The sequence below is a fragment of the Vulpes lagopus genome, chromosome 14 (assembly GCF_018345385.1).
Source record: "Vulpes lagopus strain Blue_001 chromosome 14, ASM1834538v1, whole genome shotgun sequence".
In the NCBI taxonomy this organism is placed as follows: Eukaryota; Metazoa; Chordata; class Mammalia; order Carnivora; family Canidae; genus Vulpes; species Vulpes lagopus.
Window position 1 is genome coordinate 33,742,354 of NC_054837.1, and position 20,093 is coordinate 33,762,446.

Consider the following 20,093-nt stretch of genomic DNA (forward strand, 5'->3'; position numbering starts at 1 on the left):
AGTTCCATTTTGTCTGCCAGCCCAAGGTGCTCTGTTGCATGCTACACGCCTCATGAGCTGAAATCCTTCAGCACCGTGGAGAGCTCTCAGAGATCCTCAGGGCATCAAGTTGACCTTGGGTCAATAGGACTATCTAATAAAGCCTTCCCGGAGGGGAAGTGTGTGTCCTTTGCCTTCATGAAATTCACATAAAGTAGAATGAATAAAATAAAAGCCTGGGCCGAATGACTTGTTCTCCTGGACCAGCTTCCCTATTACGAAGTTGATTTCTTAATTTTGTTAGCCTCATTTCTTTCTGCAGGCATTATGCTGTCAAAAGGGGCTGACACCCCATAAGTGGGGAGGTAAAGTCCTGCTGGCCTCTTCACACACACACACACCCAGACTCCGTTTTCTGGGATAGAAAATAGATAGAGTTCAATAGCTAAAAGGTTTGGTAAATTGGGTTTCCAGTAGTCCAAACTTTATTATGACTATTGGGGGAATTTATTTGTTTTTGAGTAAAGAGCTTTTTTTTTTTAAGCCAATTTTGAAAATTTCTTTCAAGGGTTACTGCAATAAATCTACAGTATTGATTTAGCAAGTGGTGGTGCTTGGGCACTCTCTGGAGTCACTTAAGTGTTTAAATTCTTCTCTTTATTACTCCAGTAGTCTCACGCGCCCCAGATGGGCGGGCATGGAGGGCTCTTAGTTCCTTCCAAGCAAAAGCTTAGGGAAGATTTCTCTCAGCTCAGAGACAGCAGGAAGGCACCAACCACAGACAGAACTGCAGACAAATTTCTTCTTTCTTGGTCTCCCTCTTCCAGAGAAATGTGTTTTACCGTGGTATCGTCTACCGGGACAGCTATGGAGTAAATGCAAATCTGAATGAACCCCAGTATGCATTGAATGGCAGACGTAGCATCTCTGCTGTGGCTTGTTCTCAAGATGCTCCTGGACCAGTCCTAGGGGGCATGTTTTCAAGGGGCCTTCAGGCAGTCAAACATCCAGTCAGTGAGGACAAATGTATCTTCAAGTCCTGCTGAAAACAAGGATAGTTAACATTTATTGATATTTGCTAGTGTGAAAATGTTCTCAGTGCATGATAGTTCCTCACTCCGGTGCATATCTTCATATCAACCCTGTGATATGGGAAGGAGTAGTGTCCCCAGGTTGCAAACAGGGAAAAGAAGGCTGAGTTGCACGTAGGTACCCAGCTAGTGAGGCCAGGGTTTGAACTCAGAAGGTCTGTTTGGAAGCCCACAGCATGATCGTACTGCCTGCTGCATTTCTTTGGCAGAGTTGTGTGTTATAATCTTGATTCCAATCCCCTATTTCCTTCATTCTTCCATCTCTTCCTTCTTTCCCACCTTTTCCCTCCTTCTATTTCTCCCTTCATCTTTTAAATAAATACTTCTTGGGGCACCTGGGTGGCTGAGTGGTTGAGTGCCTGCCTTCGGCTCAGGTCGTGATCCCCGGGGTCCTGGGATGGTGTCCCACATTGGACTCCCCGCAGGGAGCCTGCTTCTCCCTCTGCCTATGACTCTGCCTCTCTCTGTGTGTGTGTCTCTCATGAATAAATAAATTTTAAAATTTTTAAAAATAAATAAATAAATACTCCACCCTCATGTCACTCTGACCCAGGATTCTGTATAGGCCCAGTATTACAACAGGTAAGGTTGGAGCTGTTTTTCATGTTGCAGGAGTAAAGGGGATGACACTAAGGGGATGATATTAAGGACCAGCTCTGGTCCCACAGCCACCGCCATCACCACCTTGGTATGCTCAGGGCACTAGGACCACAGTTTGAAAATCCTCCCCCTGCACCTGCATTGTCTCCAGCATCTGCCACCTCCAAGTGTGGCACTTCTATGAAATCCAGGAATACTACTTTCCTCAGCCAGAGAGAGCAAACTGACAGCCAGCAGAGATGCTGCTTGAGCCACATCGTGGCTAAAACATTAAGGGTCTTATATTTTAAAATCCAGACGTATTTACAGAAAAACTGCAGGATGAAAAAGAAATTTTCATGATCCATGAGGCAGCTGTTGGCTGGAATGAAGTGACCATGTGCCCATTCATAACAGAGCTGGAGACCACTGCCCCCATATGAGTTTCTCCCCTTAGAATCCCTAAAGTCTCCCCTTCCAAAATGTGGCTCCATTCATTTTCATTTGATCTATCACATTATATTGTTTTTGGAGATCAAACAGTGAAAAGCCATGTGGGCTGAGGGAGAGTAGGAAGCGGCAGAAAGGGACAAAAGGAAACCAACAAGGGGGCTGATTCTCTTTCTTCCCAAAGGAATTTCTCCTCTTGAGTCAGAATGTTTCATCCAGGGCCTCCCTGGGGTTCTTCTCACCATCGGGCTGATCTTGCCTGACCTTTCTCTTGCACAGGTTCCCGAGGTCCCTGTGGCCTCAGAAAAGCTTCTTCTTCTCTTGGTCCAAGGTCTTTGGCCTCCTGCAGAACTGTGTCAGCCTTCTGCCCCAGCAACGCCCTCATGTCACTCTGACCCAGGATTCTGTACAGGCCCATGGAAAGCTGAAGTTTCCCCCCAAAGTGTGACTTTATTTATTTTTTTTCTATCATGAAACCAAGAATAAGTTTAGTTTGACTCACATGTGGTAGGAGGGGGAGTGGGGTGTCCAATGGACATTTGCCCAGTCATTCATCGCCTCCCATCCACCGAAGGAGGTTGAGGACCAAGTAGTGCAAACACCCTCCCTGCGTGCAGAAACACAAGGAAGTCTCTGTTCTGGCACTTGTGCAAAATAGGAACCATAATCACCTCCAAAAGGGCTTTTTATTGGGATTTGAAATAATCACGCATGGGATCTGGTCCAGTGCCTGGTACATAGAGAACATTTCATATACAATGGCTTATTGTCCTTATTCTTATATTACCTTGAGTGGAATACCCTAGAAAGGTAACCCCATTGCTCACAGAAATCATATAACAACATCTTCCAAATTCGGAAAGACAAACACTGCTTCTTTTTCGTGGACCACTGCTGCCCTTCTTCAGCAGAATTGCAACAGAGGAGGACACAACTAGGGTGTAAGACACTCTGGCCCCTCCTGCCTGCCAGGTTCCTCTCTGAATAATGGGAATGCCATCATTTCAATCGTCCAGATGACAAAACTTAGTCTCAGAGGTGCCGTCAACTATTACGATGCTCATAAAAGAGTTTTCTAATGAAATGAAGATGCGTGTAGACGGAGGCGTGTTGCAAACTGGAGTGTATCCCGTGGGATCACGGTGGGTCTTGGGGTACCTGGACTTTTGTCTCATCCATAACTAAGGAAGTTTGCTGAGTAAAGTCCATCAAACAACCCCTGGATGTCTCCAGCATACTCAGCCTGAACCTACCTCTGCTGTAGATAAAGAAGTGCCAAGGTGGGTGTTCTTGCTAGGAGAGTAACATTAACCCCCCAAATAAGGGCAAGTCTGTCACCCAGGGAAGAGAGAGGCCAGGCCAGAGCAGGTGGGAGGAATTTCTGGAGGCTGAGTCAAGCAGGCTCAGAACCCTGCAGGCCTCAGCTGCCTGAGCAGATTTGAGGCTCTTAGTTTAGAAACGCTCCAGATTCCAGACACTTCTCCCTCATTTTCCAAGGCAAGTAATTCATTCTTGAGATTGCACCGTTCATGGATTGATGCACTAGACACTAGATTTATGTCTCCTCCCTGAGGGATATCCAGCATCTCATAAATCATGCTTTTCTGGGCCCTGCTTCCAGCCCAGAGAGCATGAGGCAGATTCATGAGTCCCAGGGCTTTGGTAAGTGTGGTGATCTCCTTGCTACCTCCTGCTCTGGCCACAGAGCAGCACTGAGCAAGATGAGGTGGAGAATTAGCATTCTGGTTGCTGAGCAAACCCCCTAAACACTGGGCAGGTGTGTCCTTATTGTCCCAGCAAAAGGAAGGCCTTCTCTAGCATTCTCCATACTCTACACTCTCCAGACTGGTGCATAGTAGAGATGCCATCTTCAAGCATACTTGTTTCCTTCTTGAGGTGCTATGGAAAATTGCCCTCATTTCTCCTGAAAACAGGTAGACCTCCCAGCTGATGGCAGTGGGAGATGCTGGGACAAGCTATACCCCCTGCACTTACAGCGATGCCCAGCAAACAGGCCTCACCCCTGGCTTCCCAGCTCCCCAGACTCCTGCCCACCCTCCAGACCACACTGCATGCCTGGGAAGCCCTTCCTTCTTATTTCCACCAGTGACAATTGTATCAGTTCAGCAGCTCCAGAAAGCTCTCCAAGTTCTCCTCCCCTGACCTCCTAAAACAAGTGCTGGCAAACTTTTTCCATAAAAGTGTAGATAACACATAGGTTAGGTTCCACCAGCTATCCACTACCTAACAGCATTGCTCAACCCCGCTCTTGGCACACGAAAGCAGCAGAGACCGATGGAAACACGCACACACAAGTCGTGTTTCCACAAAACAATTGATAAAAACGGGCCACAGGCTGGATTCAGCCCTTGGGCGGCAGTTTGCTGACCCCTGCATGGGAGCCTGTGGCTCGGTGTCCTGTGATTCCACACTTGGCCTCCAGCTGCCATGGGGAAGAAAGCCGTGGAGAACACAGCGGGGGCAACCCCAAACATGCTTCCTTCAGCCTGACTGTGTGGTCGTGAGCAAGCCGCCCCCTTTCTGGGCCTTAATTTCATTGTCTGAAAAACGAGAAGCGTGGATCTTAGTTCCCAAAGCATCCCAATTGCTGGGGCAAGCTTGCTCCGAATACACATAGTGTGGGGTCACCTCGGATTTAGGGTATTGATCGAACTGCTTCTTTGGGGACCAGAGAGTCCCTGTAGCTAATGAGCTCCTCCCTGGAAGCAGAAGGATGCGGGGCAGGTCACACCATCTCCAGGAGAGTCAGCGACATGAGCCAGGGACAACGCAGTGGGGAGGAAAGAGGCGGGAAACCCACCTGCTCTACGGGGCTGCACGGAAATGGTGGTCCTGTCTGCCTGGCTCAGCGACCCCAGGGCCTGAGCCCGAACTGCCCCTACTGCTGCCACAGAGCAGCCGGGTCCCCTGGAGCTGCCACATCCTCACCAGCTTCCCAGTCTGCGTCCCCAAGGAGGGGTCTGACCCGCTGCGGGCTTGCACCTTGCTGCAGGGGAGCCCCTGGTCCCTTTTGTGCTTCTAGAACTGCGGGAAATGCTAAGGTGGGTTAAAGGTGGTGGATGAGCTGCCTGCAGCCTCTGGCATACCCGAGAAACGGAGCCCAAAATGTGCCCAACTTGGTTGCTAGGTCCCCCGGGCTCACACTGCAGGGGTGGAGCCAGCGGGCTCCTGTGGTCTGAGGAGCAGCACAGACGCCCATTAATGTGCCTGCTTCAGGCTCTGCCCAGATCCTCCTGCTGTGGGTCCTGCTCTGTCCCTAACTCACAGGTGGCGCCCAGGTCTGTGCTGCCCCCAAAAGGCGTTTGTTTCCTCCTTGGACTCTAGGTCCCGTTGTGAGGGGGGCGGGCAGGAGAGGGGGGCCCTTCCACGGAATGAAGTCAGCCTAAAGCTATGCTCCTTTGCTCCTTTTCCAGAAGCAGCAGCCTGTTCAGTGAGGTCATGCAGATGAACTTCGAAATAGCCAGCTTCAGTAGCCTCTCGGGGACTCAGCCCATCGCCTGGCAGGTGGAATATCCACGGAGAGCGACCACCGACACCGCCGTGTCCGAGATCTTCATCAGCCAGAAGGACCTGGCTGGCATCGTTCCTCTAGCCACGGTAAGATGTGCGGCCACCCCTGCACCCCGTGGTGTCCCTCTATCTGTCCCGGGTGCGTGGCACCCGTGCCTCGGCGAGTCGCTGTACCATTTCTCAGCCTCGGTTACTTCCCTGCTGGCCTCACGACACTCGCTCCCACTGCACCCCATTTATCATTGACTTCTCTGGTTATGCCACTTGTTTTTATTCTCCTGTTCCTTTTTTTAAAAAAAGATTATTTATTCATTTATCTGTGGGAGACACAGAGAGAGAGGCACAGACACAGGCAGAGGGAGAAGCAGGCTCTCTGTGGGGAGCCCGATGTGGGACTCGATCCTGGAACTCTGGGGTCCTGCCCTGAGCCAAAGGCAGATGCTCAACCACTGAGCTACGCAGGCATCCTGTCCTCTGTTCCATTTTTTATAAGGAAATGTTAGGTTAGATAAGCTGTGTATTGGTCAGATAAGCTAGGCAGGGCTGCACAGCACACAGCCCCACAAGCTCGGGTGGGTAACACAACCATGGCTGAAGTATTTAGGGGCTCTGCTTCGTGTGGGGTCTCAGGGGCCTCAATGGACGGGCCCCTCACCATCTTGTAGTACAACATCAGGAACACATGGCCCTCATGGTAGCCATCACCGAGGAAGGGGTGGTTGGAGAGTCACACGCTTTTCTAAGCAATGGCCTGGAAATGACGTGTGACTCTTCCGTATGATGCTGTTGGTCATAAGGAGTCTTGTGGCCTCGTCAGGTCTCCAGAGGGCGCAGGGGGAGGGCTGGGTGAACACCACAGTCTAGCTCCCCACGTGGCAAGTCAACACAGCCTGGACCCACACAGAACACAGCATGCATACAGCACACACAAACTCAGCCGCGACTTCTGGTTCGACCTCGTGGCCGCTGGGAATGAGCACGGAAGAGAGCATGGAGAGAAGCCACACTGCAGTTTTGCTCTGTGGTCGCGCACCTGCTCCTGCCATGCCAGGACCATTCTCCAGAGCCATGCCCGCGCTTGACTCCGCGCCACAGGGAGACACCCTGCCGGGAGGTCAGAGACGATGGCGTTTAGAGGCGTGTGGAGAACACTTGGAAGTTCAGCTACAACGGTTTTTGCCAGAATCCTCCCTCCCTCACATGGAGCCTGGCATGGATGTTGTAAACCTAATTTCTGCTCAGCTTTGGCATAAGCATGCTTCGTCGATACCAAGCTGGGAAATACATCAATTAGGATTCTTTAGGTTCCATGTTGACAAACTGCCACCCAGTTGGCTTAAGTACAACAAGAATCTACTGGCTTGTGTGGCTCAGAGTCGAGGATCCATCCAGGCCTCACGTCCACCTGATCTGGACTCAGCTCTGTCTCTAGGACTATTTTATTCCCTCTGCATTGACTCATGATGGCAGCATGGCTGCTAATACTCTTGCCAAATGGTTCAAGCCTGGAGCCCAGGAAGAGCACGTGGCTCATTTCCAGAAACTCCAACAAAGTCTCACAGTCATGACGACTCCTATGGGATCATACCGTCTACCTGAAGCATTGCCCATAGCAGGGATGTTACTCATGTTGGAACAGACTCTGTGGATTTTCTGCCCTTGCCTCACCTTCCACCTCAAGCACCAGCACATTTTTGCCTGAGATTTCTTTCTCAGTCCAAATCTGTCCTTCCCATCTATGCAGCAGGACTGATGTTGTCTGCACGTCACAATAAACCACTTGCAACGGAATCCTTCTGGGAAAATGCAAACCAAGATATGGGCCAGCTGCACAAACCATGAGAAAAACCAAAGAGCTTTCAGGATTGTTTTGCTAGAAGACGCAAGAATGGACACCAGGCAGCACACGGACACACAGCCCCTCCTGATACCTGGCATGCAAGGAGTTGAAATGCCTTGTCCAAATAATGAAGCCACTCTGTGAACGGGACTCCGCCGCATACAACCTCAGGACCAAACTCAGCCTCTGCTTGTGTTTCTAAGTCAAATTTTACAGGAACACAGCCACATCCATCCATCTCTGCATGGTCCATGGCCACTTTCGCTCAACACAGGAAGACCTGGGTATTTGTAGCAGGTGCTGAGTGGTGTACCACCCCTAAAGTATGTACTGACAGCCCTTTCTGGAAAAAGTGTACCAATCTCTTCTATAGAAGAACTGAAATAGGTATGTCTCACCCCTGGCTGTACATGTGCATCACCCAGGAGTCTTTAGGAATTATTGTTGTTTGGGCCCCACCCTGACGGATTAAGTGAGGATCCCCAGGGCTGGGAGGCAGGCACTGGTGGGCAATTCCATGGTGCAGCCAGAGTTAGAGACAGAGTAGCATCAAAGCTCCCTTTGGGACTTAAAATGCCGTTACTCTCTTATTACTGTTATCAGCCTGCCTGGTAAGAGCTTGTAAGTGAGAGTGTCACTTGGCAAAATTACATTATGGATTCCAGGAAATAGATAAGTCAGAGATCTTTGAGTTATACAGATGACTCATCCAACCCAGCCCGACTCAAACGTGGTCCATGTAACTAAAACATCTAGAAAAGCGTTCTCAAGCTAATGTGTGTTGAAATCAGCTGGAGATTTTTCCTACATGCAGATTCTCATTCAGGAAGTCTGGGCTGGGTGTTTTTTAAAGGTCCTGAGTTATGCCAGTGCTGCTGGTCTGCAGACCATCCATGGGGTGCCAAGGATCCAATGCAGCAAATGATGTCATCAAGGAAGGTGATGCTTTCACCTGTGTGTTCCCCCCGCTAGACTCACTCTGCAGGTGGCTGTGCCCCCAGAGCTGCTCTGAGCATAGCATCGTGTCCAGCAGGACAAGCCAAGACTCAGGCCAGTCTCTGGGACTGGATCTGATTAGAACTGATTGGCTTGGGGATCCCTGGGTGGTGCAGCGGTTTGGCGCCTGCCTTTGGCCCAGGGCGTGATCCTGGAGACCCAGGATCGAGTCCCACGTCGGGCTCCCGGTGCGTGGAGCCTGCTTCTCCCTCTGCCTGTGTCTCTGCCTCTCTCTCTCTCTCTGTGTGTGACTATCATAAATAAATAATTTTTTTAAAAAAAGAACTGATTGGCTTGGCTCAGGTCACGTGACCAGCCTGAAGCCAATCACTGAAGCCAAAGGCTGTGATGCTCAGATCCGTGGGGCCTGAGGAACTTGCCCCCAGGAGCAGGTGTAGAGGCTGAGAGCTGCTGGGCGTGGTGCACGGTGGGAAACTGTGGCTGCCACCAAAAGAGAGGGGGTGGACAGGTGCCAACAGCACATCCTCACCCCAGAAGGCGTCATCTACCGCCAGGAGCCGCTAAAACTCTGAGGTTGAAGATCTATTCCTCTTGACTTCTCACATCCGAGAGGAGGCGTCAACCATCTATAACCATGGGGCCAGGCTCAGTCTGCCGCCTGTCTTCATACCCTGTGCCAAGCAGGGAATGGTTTCTGTATTTCCAAATAGCTACAGTTTAAATGATTATATAAGCAGCTTTTTAATAAGCTCAGTTTTGCCGCTTGGTTGGCAAACCCTAAAATACTTCCTATCTGACCCCTTAGGGCAAAAGTGAGCAGGCCTAGGATGTGAAACTTTGACCTATCCTACCTAGTTTAAAAAGATAAGGCTTTCAGGTACTGTGAAAAGTGAAATCATGGTAAGGGGAGGAGATCTCATCTTGCCATACTTTTCAAGGGGCCACAAGAAGGCCGTCTTGGAAGCAAGATGTAATTACTTGCAGTGATTGTTTTTGTGATGCTTTTAAGGTAAAATGGAGTGACTACTTATGTCATACTCAGAATCCATTTGTTTGCAAGTAACTGTGAGTGAATTCAAACTGGCTTCATCCAAATGATCTTTGAGGGGCTCACATGGCTGAATACCGCTGGGCTGTATTCAGGTGCTTGTGTGATGTCCTCATTTTGCATCCCCTGCAAGGTACGGTTTGATCTCAACTGGGCAGGGCAGTGTGGGATGTTTGGAGCTATGATGACAGGGCACAGTAAGTGAGGCCGTTTGGAGGAGCTTCTCTTCTCTGTTTTAGTTTTTTCAAAGTTTTTTTTTTTTTCTAGAATGAATTTTAGTACAGTTTTAGGCAGCCAGAATGTAAACTTTTATTGGAAGCAACTGGTAGATAGAACTGAAGCTTGAATAGGAGACGAGAAGTTTAAAAAAAAAAAAAAAGTAAACAAGAAGCAAATCTGTATGTCACCTGCTGGCAGCCAGTGAGGCGAGTGGTCAGGTCATGGAAAAAGTTAAGTCAATTACCCCCAATTGACGCTCATTTCTAAAGAAATCCAAATGTCAGAAAGGTAAAACAGAGGGTTGCAAGATGGGAAATCTGCCTCATTGGGGAAGTGCTCACCTTCAAGCCAGGCCTTTTCAAGTGCCTTCCTCAATCCAGGTGAGAAAGCCAGGAATCCGGACTCCTCAGTGACCTTGGGTCCCCCTCGCGGTAGGCTCCAGCTCCCAGGGGATGAATGAAATGGGACCAGGAAGGGTCTCAGCTCTCCTGCAAAGTGAGCCACCGAGATGGGAGTCTCTGAGCCATGCTGACCCTTGGCACTGCTCTGTGTGGAGAGCCCTGATTCAGAAAGCCAGCATTTGCGCACCACCCCCCCGCTTTCATGCTTTCTTGGCAAAGGGCCCTCTGGTTGCTGGGAGGCAGGGAAGCCCCCATCTCAGCTCTATAGCCTTAAGCACCCCGTCCCTCCAGTCCCTGCACCTGCCTCTGCACACACAGCACCTACTTTAAGCCCAGAGTCAGGCAGGGTGGGGGATGTACAGAGAGAGGGGTCTGCATGAGAGCACCCAGGGCAGCCCAGGGCAGCACAGACCACCACATGAGGGAGCATCGGAAGCCAAGGAAGCTTTGAGATTCAGTTCTTTCACATAAGGAAGGAATATTCACGTCACAAGTTGAAAACTCATGAGTAGAGGCCTGACTCAGACTTCCAGGTGGCAGTTTCTGTGCACTGGTGAAGTGTCCAGGGGTAGTGGCCTCTTTTCAAGAATAAAGGGGCAGCAGAAGACATTCAGGGTCACACTGCACACTCCCAATGTGCAGGCCATAGTGGATGTTCACTGTGGTCGCCCCGGGGAAACCAACAGCAAACTGACAACTCTGGCTCTTGGGGTGCATACACTCTGGGGTACATACACTCCAGGGTTACATATACTCTGGGGGTGCCAGAGGGCAGCAGACATGTAGATACTTCACAGGATGGGACCGGGTAACAATAAGATGCTTCTGTGAAGACGTGCGATGCAGGGCTGGGGGTGGAACATAAGTGTTTCTAGTTCCAGTCATGTCTCCATGTTTAAAAAAAAAAAATCAACTAAATCTTATGCGTAGCCTGGAGAAGGCAGGAACCTCTGATTTGGGCAGGTGTAAGGAGATGCCCTCTGCTCCGGGACTGATGGACTGAGTTCCAGGTTGAGTTTCCTGGGAGGTGGCGAGATTCACCCTGATTTTTAAAGAGTTTCAGACAATTACCATTTTTTTTGCCTTTGCAAACTAAAAATGAAGTCATTCTCCTTGACCCCTGAAACATGGTGGGGACTTGCAGGGTTTTCTTCTTTCCTTATATAAAGCTTTCAAAATTTCTAGAACGTGTCCATGTCTCTCCGCATAAAATCAAATTTAAAATAAAGCGGCTGTCGCCAGGGCTCTTTAAAGCAGAGATTGCTACGTGTTCTCACATCTGCAGAATGATGATCTTAATCCTCACCTCTCCTGGGCGACCCGGAGATTCATTAAGGTTTGAGAAGTGCAGGGAGCCCCGGGCCAGTGTGCGGCAGGCAAGGATGGCGTGGGGGCGGGCAGGGGGCGGGTGGTGGCAGTGGCCTGTCCCCCTGCTCTGCTCAGCTCTGGGCCCCAGGGGCTGGCCTCCATGAACGGCAGCCTCCAGTCTCCCTGGGCCTCTGACATCTACTGGGGTTCAGCCAGCGGGAGGACCGGAGGTGACTGGCCTGAAGCCAAGAGAGACAGAGGCTCCTGTTGCGGCTTGAATGATGACCCCGAAAAGCTATGTTGCCGTCCTAACCTCCTTCCACACCCCCTCATCCCTCCCTGTCTTGCTGCAAGTCCTCCAGAGGCATGGTCTTCTCTGCCTGTGGCTCCTGTCTCCTCCTTCGGGGCTCTGGGGACTGGCTGCCTCCCCCTGCCCGGGGACCTGGGGCTCCTCAGAGCTCCCAGCTGCACAATCCTTGGCTCCTTCCTTTGCTCCTGCCCATGGCTCTGCCCTCCCTTCATTACACACCCTCTAACCCACTCCTTTGAGGAGAGATCCTGTTTGCAGCGAGGCCCCAAGGGATGCAGGCTCCAGGTGCCTTCCAGTTCTCTCCAGGAAACACAGTATGGTCATCCTCAAAAGCAGACATGATCAGGAAGTGGTCCTGACCACTTTCATCCTCTCTTCATAGAAAATTAACATGGAAGATACAGGTGATGGGATCTGTTGAGGTCTCCGAAGCCCATGGTTGGAATTTTTCTATCCAACAGCATCCTCTGACCATTTGTCGACATCCCTTCCCCGCTAAGTTCGGAGAACCAGATGCAGGGACTGGACGGGCACGAACAGGTGGGAGGCATGGCAGGGACGCTCTTGGATCCACCTGTCAATCTGCAAGTGACGAATGGCTTCGCTCCGCTGTAGGGTCCGTGGGGAAGCGTGTTGCCAAAATCACCTGGGTTCGAGAAGGCAACAGCAGACATATCAAAGCAGGGAGAGACATCTCCTTTGACGGGGATTGGAGAATATTATTCTTAAAGAGACAATGGAAAAATAATGTTTTATTGTTTTCAAGAAACATCCTACCCTGATATTTTATGCTCCTTTTCCTACTTGGAAATTGTACATGGTGTCTCCCCTGAGAATGTTTTGAGGATGGCTTCAATGCTCTCGGGCAATTGAAAAATGTTTGCTGGACTGAAAAATAACTATATGGGCAGAATAAGTATTTTCTTGTCGCAGCTGGAGATTTACTGGGGAATTCAATTTAGAAATACGCCTCCCTCCAACTGACTGGCACAGGTCTATGTCTAATAAGCAAGTCTGTGACTCATCTGACGCTGCTCCGACTGGGTAGGAATGTTTTCGGGGTTACCAGTTAATTAGCTGGTGAGTGATCCCTTGTCCACCACCTGCTGCAAACGGTGATGCCCAGACCGTGGTCAGCGATGGTGTTCCACACCACTGCCGCCAGTAGCTGAACCGGGTCTCCCCAGCAGTAAAGCAAGGGGTGGGGTGGAGGGATGCTCGAGCCTTGTCCCCAGTTTGTATCTCCCATTAATTTACTTATTTTATTTGGAGAGTAAAACATGTATTCTAATATCAAAGATTATAGAACTTCAGGGGCATCTGGGTGGCTCAGTCGGTTGAGTGTCGACTCTTTTTTGTTTTTAATTTTATTTACTTATTCATGAGAGACACAGACAGAGGCAGAGACACAGGCAGAGGGAGAAGCAGGCTCCCTGCGGGGAGCCTGCTGTGGGACTTGATCCCAGGACCCCGGGATCATGACCTGAGCTGAAGGCAGACACTCAACCACTGAGCCACCCAGGTGCCCCAACTGTCCAACTCTTGATTTCAGTTCAAGTCATGATCTTGGGGCTGTGAGATCAAGCCCCCTGTCAGGCTGTGCACGCAGAGGGGAATATGCTCGAGATTCTCTCTCTCCCTCTGCCTCTGCCCCAGCTCGCACTCACTCTCTCTCTCTAAAATGAATTTAAAAATCCTTTAAGAAAAGATTTTATAACTTCACTGGTGATAAGACATAGAGATGGGATTATAGAAGCAAGAAAGAAATGGAAAAATAAGAAAAACCATCTATCATGATGATGACGAACATTAGCAGACGGCTTGGCAGGCGGCACTTCCTCTCGACACTTGGTCAGCAGGAGCCACATCCTGGAAAGGGACCCAGGACAGAAGCCCACCCCACAGCGCCAGCTGACCACAGGCCCTCTGTGCACTGGCCTCTCCCTTCCCACCATGCCCCGTGCCGTGGCATCTTCAGTGTCTTCTCTGTGTCCAGAATAGAATAGGAATCGGGACCAAGTACGCCGGTGTGCATCCTAGCACTGCCTCTGAGTGGCTGTGTGACCCTGGATGAGTGACTGGACCTCCCTGGGCCTCCGTTCGTAACGTGGTGGTTACTACAGAAATGGTCACACACACACACACACACACACACACACACGCACCCCGGCCTGTTAGTGTCATCACGGCTGGAGGCAGGGGCAGGAGGTGCTCACCCAGAGAGGTGGGTCTGCTGCCCACCGAGAACCAGACCCCACGCTGCTGGGAGAGCACAGCCCCCGGCCACTGCTTCCTGAGCGCTGCGCACCTGCCCGCCTGCTGGACCGTGAGACATCAGGCGGGGGAGTGATGACCTACAGAAAACCCAGTGTCCCCTCAGGGGGACTCAGTCCCCTAGGGAGCCCCAGAGATGCAGGCAGGTGGAGGAACCTATCTGGGGCCAACTGCGCTTCCGTGTCCTGAACATCGGCCTGAACCTCACTGGTCCCTCCGGGTGGACACGGATCACAGGCCCCCGGGCGGCAGCAGCAGCCCAAAGAGCTCTGCAGGCCTTCACTGAGGGACAGTTGACACAGACATCTTGTAATCCTGTTCGTACCATTCGCCAATTAGAAATTGTGCTTGATTTTTACACTCGACACTGGATCGTATTACCTAGTGCTAGTTGCAGAAGGACCTGGATTGCCAGATCTGAGGTTCCTTTCCTCTGTAAGTCTCTGTGTGTTATTGTGTGCACCTAAAAATGTTATTCTGAGAGGGCTTCTTAGGCCTCACCTGCCAGTGAGAGGGGCTCATGGCCCCAAACGGGCCAAACATTGCTGCCATGGACAATAAGTCTTCACCCCAGTGTCTCCATCACTCAACCCCTCAGGGGACCCTCAGCTCTTTACACCCAGCCTGGGGGGAGAAGGAACCCCGGCCCCTCCATCACCCAGCCTGGTGACCACACCGCTGCCTGGACCACCTGTCAGCATCCCCTGGGCTGGAGGGTGCGATGGGCGCGGGGAGCCTCCAGCCACACCTGCCCCGCATTAATTACATCAGCATCATTGGAGTCGGGCGCCTGTTTCTACACCGCAGGTGATTGAGGCGCCCATCCAGGATGAGGAACGGCTGCCTTCTTAATCTCTGCTCAAAGCCACCTCCTCCGGGAGGCCCTCCTGCAGACCAGCCCCATTTCCCCGCGCGGTTTTCCTTCTGCAAGCCCCCGTTGCTGCCAGACGTGATGTGATGTGTGTTATCTGTTGTCCTGTCCACCGTCCACTACCCCTCTGGCTCCTCTTGCTGTGTCCCCGGCTTCTGGAAGGCAGTGGCACTTTCTATAACAATGTTCTGTCTCTGCACTGTTCCGTAGGTCACTAGCTACGTGAGCTCACTGAGCACTTAAAATTGGCTAGAGCAACTGAGGAATTTACTTTTTAACTTCACCTAATCTTAATTAACTGAGGCAAATAGCCACACGTGGCTAAGTGCCACGTTAGTGGACTGGATAGTGTTGTAGTGACGGCAATGAGGTGGCTAAGTGGGAAATGTCCCCATCGGCCCAGGTCCTGTACCAGCTCTGCTGTGAGCCAGGCTTTTCCCATCATTATTCATCTGTCCACTCTTCAGTGTCATCCCTGTCTTTGATCTCATATGTTGAAGTTAAAAAAAAAAAAAAAGGATAATGGAAGGTCTTTTAATTCCTTGTATTTTAGCAGCACAATTATGGAGCAGGTGGCAAGAACCGAACTCAACTGACTTCACTCTGAATGGAGAGTTCATTAGATTGTCCACATGGCTTCAGGCACAGGTGGATCCAGGTGCTCCATCCACACTTCTGGCCATTTGTTTCTCTTCCTTAGCTCTGGTTTTCTGTCTGCAGACTTCTTTCTCAGGCAGGGTTTCCCAAAGGTCAATACAGGCTGGCACCCAAACAATTTAGCATTCTTAGGAGAAAGTCTGCCTTTCCTCCAGGAGTTCCAGCAAAAGTCTCAGGCTTTACCTGGGTCTAACTTGTGTTGACACCCTATGCCTGAGACAACCACACTGATTATGATTGGCCAGACACGGCATGTGCACCCCAGAAGGAGGCCAGGTTCAAAAGAAGCCACAAAGAACTGGAGGGGACATGAGGAAAGTACTGGGCATGGAGCCTACTTTAAAATAAAATCAGCAAATATATACGAAGCCCTTAGGAGAATGCTTGATGCATATTAAATGCTACCTCAACATTGGTCATTATTATTTATGATAGCAGGAGTAACAGTAGCATTAATTAATTAGCTTCTGTTCCACATTCATAGTCAAATGCCTTGTTGACTACGCAGGAACAAATTCCTGTTGTTTGTTAGTCCAAACAGACTTTATTAATGTTCTTTTTAGGTCCCTATTCCAAGTTCATTAATATTATGTGAAATTCTGCCCCGACACATCTGGTGGGACTGTGTCCTTAACTCCTGGGTGAACACAAGACCCGAGGCTATGGAAATGAGCAGATGACAGAGTAAGGAGAGCACCCGGCCTCCGAGAGGGCGCCCGAGGGAGGCTCCTCGGGGCGTGTGCACAGCATCCAGCCGTGGTGCGTGCTGCTGGTCACCCAGTCCAGCCCATCTGCACGCAGGCGTGTATGGAGCACCCCTCCTTAAACTCTGCACGCCCTTGGGCAGTAATTATCAGAGGTGACATGGGAACCCCTGGGGTCCCTGAGACCCTTCATCATCTATTGATGTTTGACAATTTACCCTCAAGAGGTGGTGGCTTCAAATAGCAATAAAGGGCAGGAATCCAGGACCAGCCCTTCTGGAGTCTCATGGGGTCGCAGCCAGATGTTGAAGGGCTGGGGCTGGGGTCTGCCTCCTGGTGGGCACGCCCGCAGCCTTGCCTGGGTGGCCTCACAGCCTGTGGACTGGCTGTCCCCTCCGTCCCCCCGCCACCAGGGATCCCGGCCGAAGCTGTGACACCCTGTGTGACAGCCTCAGGGGTCACATATGGATTCTGCTGTGTTATGTTGGCTACGCAACCATTTCTGATGCGTTGTGGAAGACTAGCCAGGGCACGACTGCCAGGAGGCAAGGATTCCAGGGGCCAGTGTGGAGCCTGACTCCCCGAACTGCCTGGAGGTGACTGCCTTGTTCACCGCCTGTCTCTCCCTAGAGCACAGAGGCACAGGATGGTGGCCTTGTCCTAACACCTGGTGGGATGGTGTGATCTTGGCTTTCCAAAGCTTCTCCAAGATTTTGATTTCTAATATGCAATAAATATCAATAGGTATGATGCATGTAGGCAAGATCTGAGGGTTCCAAATAATTTTCAAGGCTATAAAAGGATGCTGAGACCAGCATGTCTGAGGACTCCTGGGCTGGGAAGGAGGGCTGAACATGCGTCTGGGCGAGGGGTGGGGGTGCCGTGTCTCAGATTCTCACCCAGAAATCTAGTCCCCTAGCCCGACAGTTCTTCACAAATGTGTGAGTTAACTGTGAGGGGGGTTTAATTCACTCACTTATTAACTTTCCACCTAGAATCCTCTTCAAGGCAGACTCATTATTCCCTCCTTCGTGTTATCTTCTCTGCTCAAAAATTGGTGATTAATGACATATTCCCAAGGTGATGGGAAAGCAGTGAAGGACAGATGTCAAGCTGACTGTAGTAGTGGCTTCAGGTACAGGATGACCTATTTGTCCTCAGAACAAACATTTACCGGATGTCTGTAATGTGCCAGATCGGCGTTCTGGACTTTGAATTTCAGGCGTGAACAAAATAATCAAGGTTCCTGCTTACACGCTGCATGAATCAACATGCCCTTCAGTAATGAAATTGAAAAAGTAAAGACATGAGACTGGGTTTAGAAGCCTGTCTACTCTTGGGAAACAGCTCTGGAAGTATCTGCATGCCGCTTCCTCATAATTCATGATGTCCTGGGGGAAGGTCCAGACCACTGGCCCATGTAGTGTCTTTATGCATATTAGAAAGAGGTGCCCTTCCATAAGGCACTTGACTTCCCTCTACCAGAAGGTTCTATATCTGCAGTCTGAATGTGGAGCCCTTGTGCAGTGCAAAGCCTGTACAACTGTACCAGACAACCCTGACTGAACTTATCAGCAGACCAAGTAAAACCCATTCTCCTTAGTTATATATAGGGAAAGAGATGCCATCTACCTAATACTCAATTTTTTGTTGTTGTTAGTTTTCCTGTCCTCTAATTTTGGGTTTCAGCACCAAACCAAGGACTTCGATTTCTGGTTTTGTTTTGTTTTGTTTTGTTTTTACCAGAGTCCAAAGTGACTGTCATTAGTGGCTTGAGATTCATGGTGTTCCCTTTACTTCTTTTCGTTCTGAAGGGGCCTCCAAAAGGCAGGGTTTACTAGAAAACAAGTATACGAGCAGTATATAATTCCTCTTCCAACTACTACTGTCGAGTGGTTGTAGCCACAGTCTCCAAGCTTGCTAATAAATGCTGGGCTGGTGTCGGTGTGTGTATCACCTACAAAAATGGTCCAGTTTCTCAGAGCAAGTACTTTAAACCACTCACTGTAATCAGACTTAAAATCCACTTCCGAATGTATCATCTCAGATACATGCTTGCATGTTATTAAGAGATTCTAAAAAAACAAACTTTGTAAGATACTGCATTGTGTCCCATAATGGAAGGAAAAATTTGAAGTTTCCAGAATGCGCACAGAATCCCTGCTGAGTGCCAGTACAGAAATCGCCAGAGCCAGAGTGTCCCTGATACTGAAAATTCTTGAAAGTAAAAATGAAAGAGAATTGTTAATGGAATTTCATTTTCAAGAACCTTAGGTGGGTACAGATTTGAATGAGAATTAATCTTAGTATTTTGCTTTACAAATTAATACAAGAACAGCTAGATGAAATGAGTTTTTTTTTTTTTTTACCTCCGTCTGGATTTTGCCATGGAGTCTAAAAAGGTCAAAATCAGCACATTCATTTATTTTATTGAAAAGTGTTTCTTTTGCCTTCTGAGCACGCATACGAGAGAGTTTCTGTTTTCCCTTAAGGGGCCACCTACTACCAGGTAACATGAACCCCTGAAACGGATCTCCATAACTAAAAGCAGACTGCTAGGAACTGAGAGCCTCTCCTGGTTGCAGCAGAGCTTTATAACAGCCCTTGGCAACTTGTAGTTCCACTTCTGAATCTGGAAGGAGCATATGAGCAGCTGTGGCTGGCCAAGCGGGTGCCCCTGACACAGCACACAATCCCTCCCTGCCACCTTCTTGCCCCAAATCCTGCCCGGAGTGGGAGGTTTTTTTCCCCCCCTTTGCCCAGGCATTGTGGCAGTGTCCAAAGAGGAGGATGAGAGTACAAAGTCCTGTATATTGTGCATCCACGGAGCCCCAACACGAGGATCCAGCCACCGCCCGAAGCCCCCACACAACCCACCCCCTCGCCGACCTTACCCATCTCAGCTCTGTCCTCCCACTCATCCAGGGGAGTCAAGGTCTCTTGCTTCCACTATGCCCTTGGGATGCTCAGCATCCCTTTCATCTGCCTTTAAAAAAAATAATAGCTTTATTGAGGCATAGATTATGTACAAAGAAAAAAACCAGCACCTGTATAATGTATAAAATTTCACGAGTTGGAACACATGCACACTCTCAGGAAAGCACCTCCACAGTCAAGGCAATGAACATCTCCATCACCTCCCAAAATTTCCTTGTGTCTGAGTTTTGGGTTTAGGTTCTCTTGGTCCTCAAGAGTACTTACCATAAGATCAGCCCTCCTAACCCACATGAGCCGTATGCCTAACCACCGGGACTGTGCTGTGCGGTACATCTCTGGAAGGCATTCGTCCTGCGTGGCCGAAAGCCCCTACCCTGTGAACAGCACTTGTCCCCTCCTCCCTCGGCCCCCGGCAGCCACCGCCCTGTTCTCAGGTCCTGTGAGGGTGACTGCGTCCGACTTTGGATAGAAGTGCGATCATGCAGTATTTGTCCTTCTGTGACAGGCTTACTCCACCGACCATCGTGTCCTCCAGATTCATCTGTGTTCTTACAAACGGCAGGTTTCCTTCCTTTTTTAAGGAGCAGTACTCTCCCACTGTATACACTCACGTGTCCTGACCCGTTTATCTGTTGACGGACACTTGGGTGGTTTGCATGGCTTGGCCATTATGAATAAGGCTGCTGTGGACGTGGGAGAGCAGGTATCTCTCCGAAACCCTGACTGCAACTATTTTGTATATATACTTAGACCTCAGTGGCAGGGGGCACCTGGGTGGCTCGGGCAGTTGAACATCTGTTTTCAGCTCAGGTCATGATCCCAGGGTCCTGGGATCAAGCCTTGCATCCAGCTCCCTGCTCGGTGGGGGTCAGCTTCTCTCTCTGTCAAGTAAATAAATAAGATATTTAAATATATGTGTAGGGGATCCCTGGGTGGC

General features: G+C 50.0%; 1 protein-coding gene across 1 annotated transcript in view; it reads left to right on the forward strand.

The window, feature by feature from the left end:
- TMEM132C (transmembrane protein 132C) overlaps positions 1-20,093 on the forward strand; it is a 303,193-nt gene that overhangs the window by 236,020 nt on the left and 47,080 nt on the right. The window contains exon 4 of the mRNA XM_041728365.1: positions 5,534-5,717. Within this exon, the coding sequence (XP_041584299.1) occupies positions 5,534-5,717 (184 nt within the window). The remainder of the gene's footprint in view (positions 1-5,533; positions 5,718-20,093) is intronic.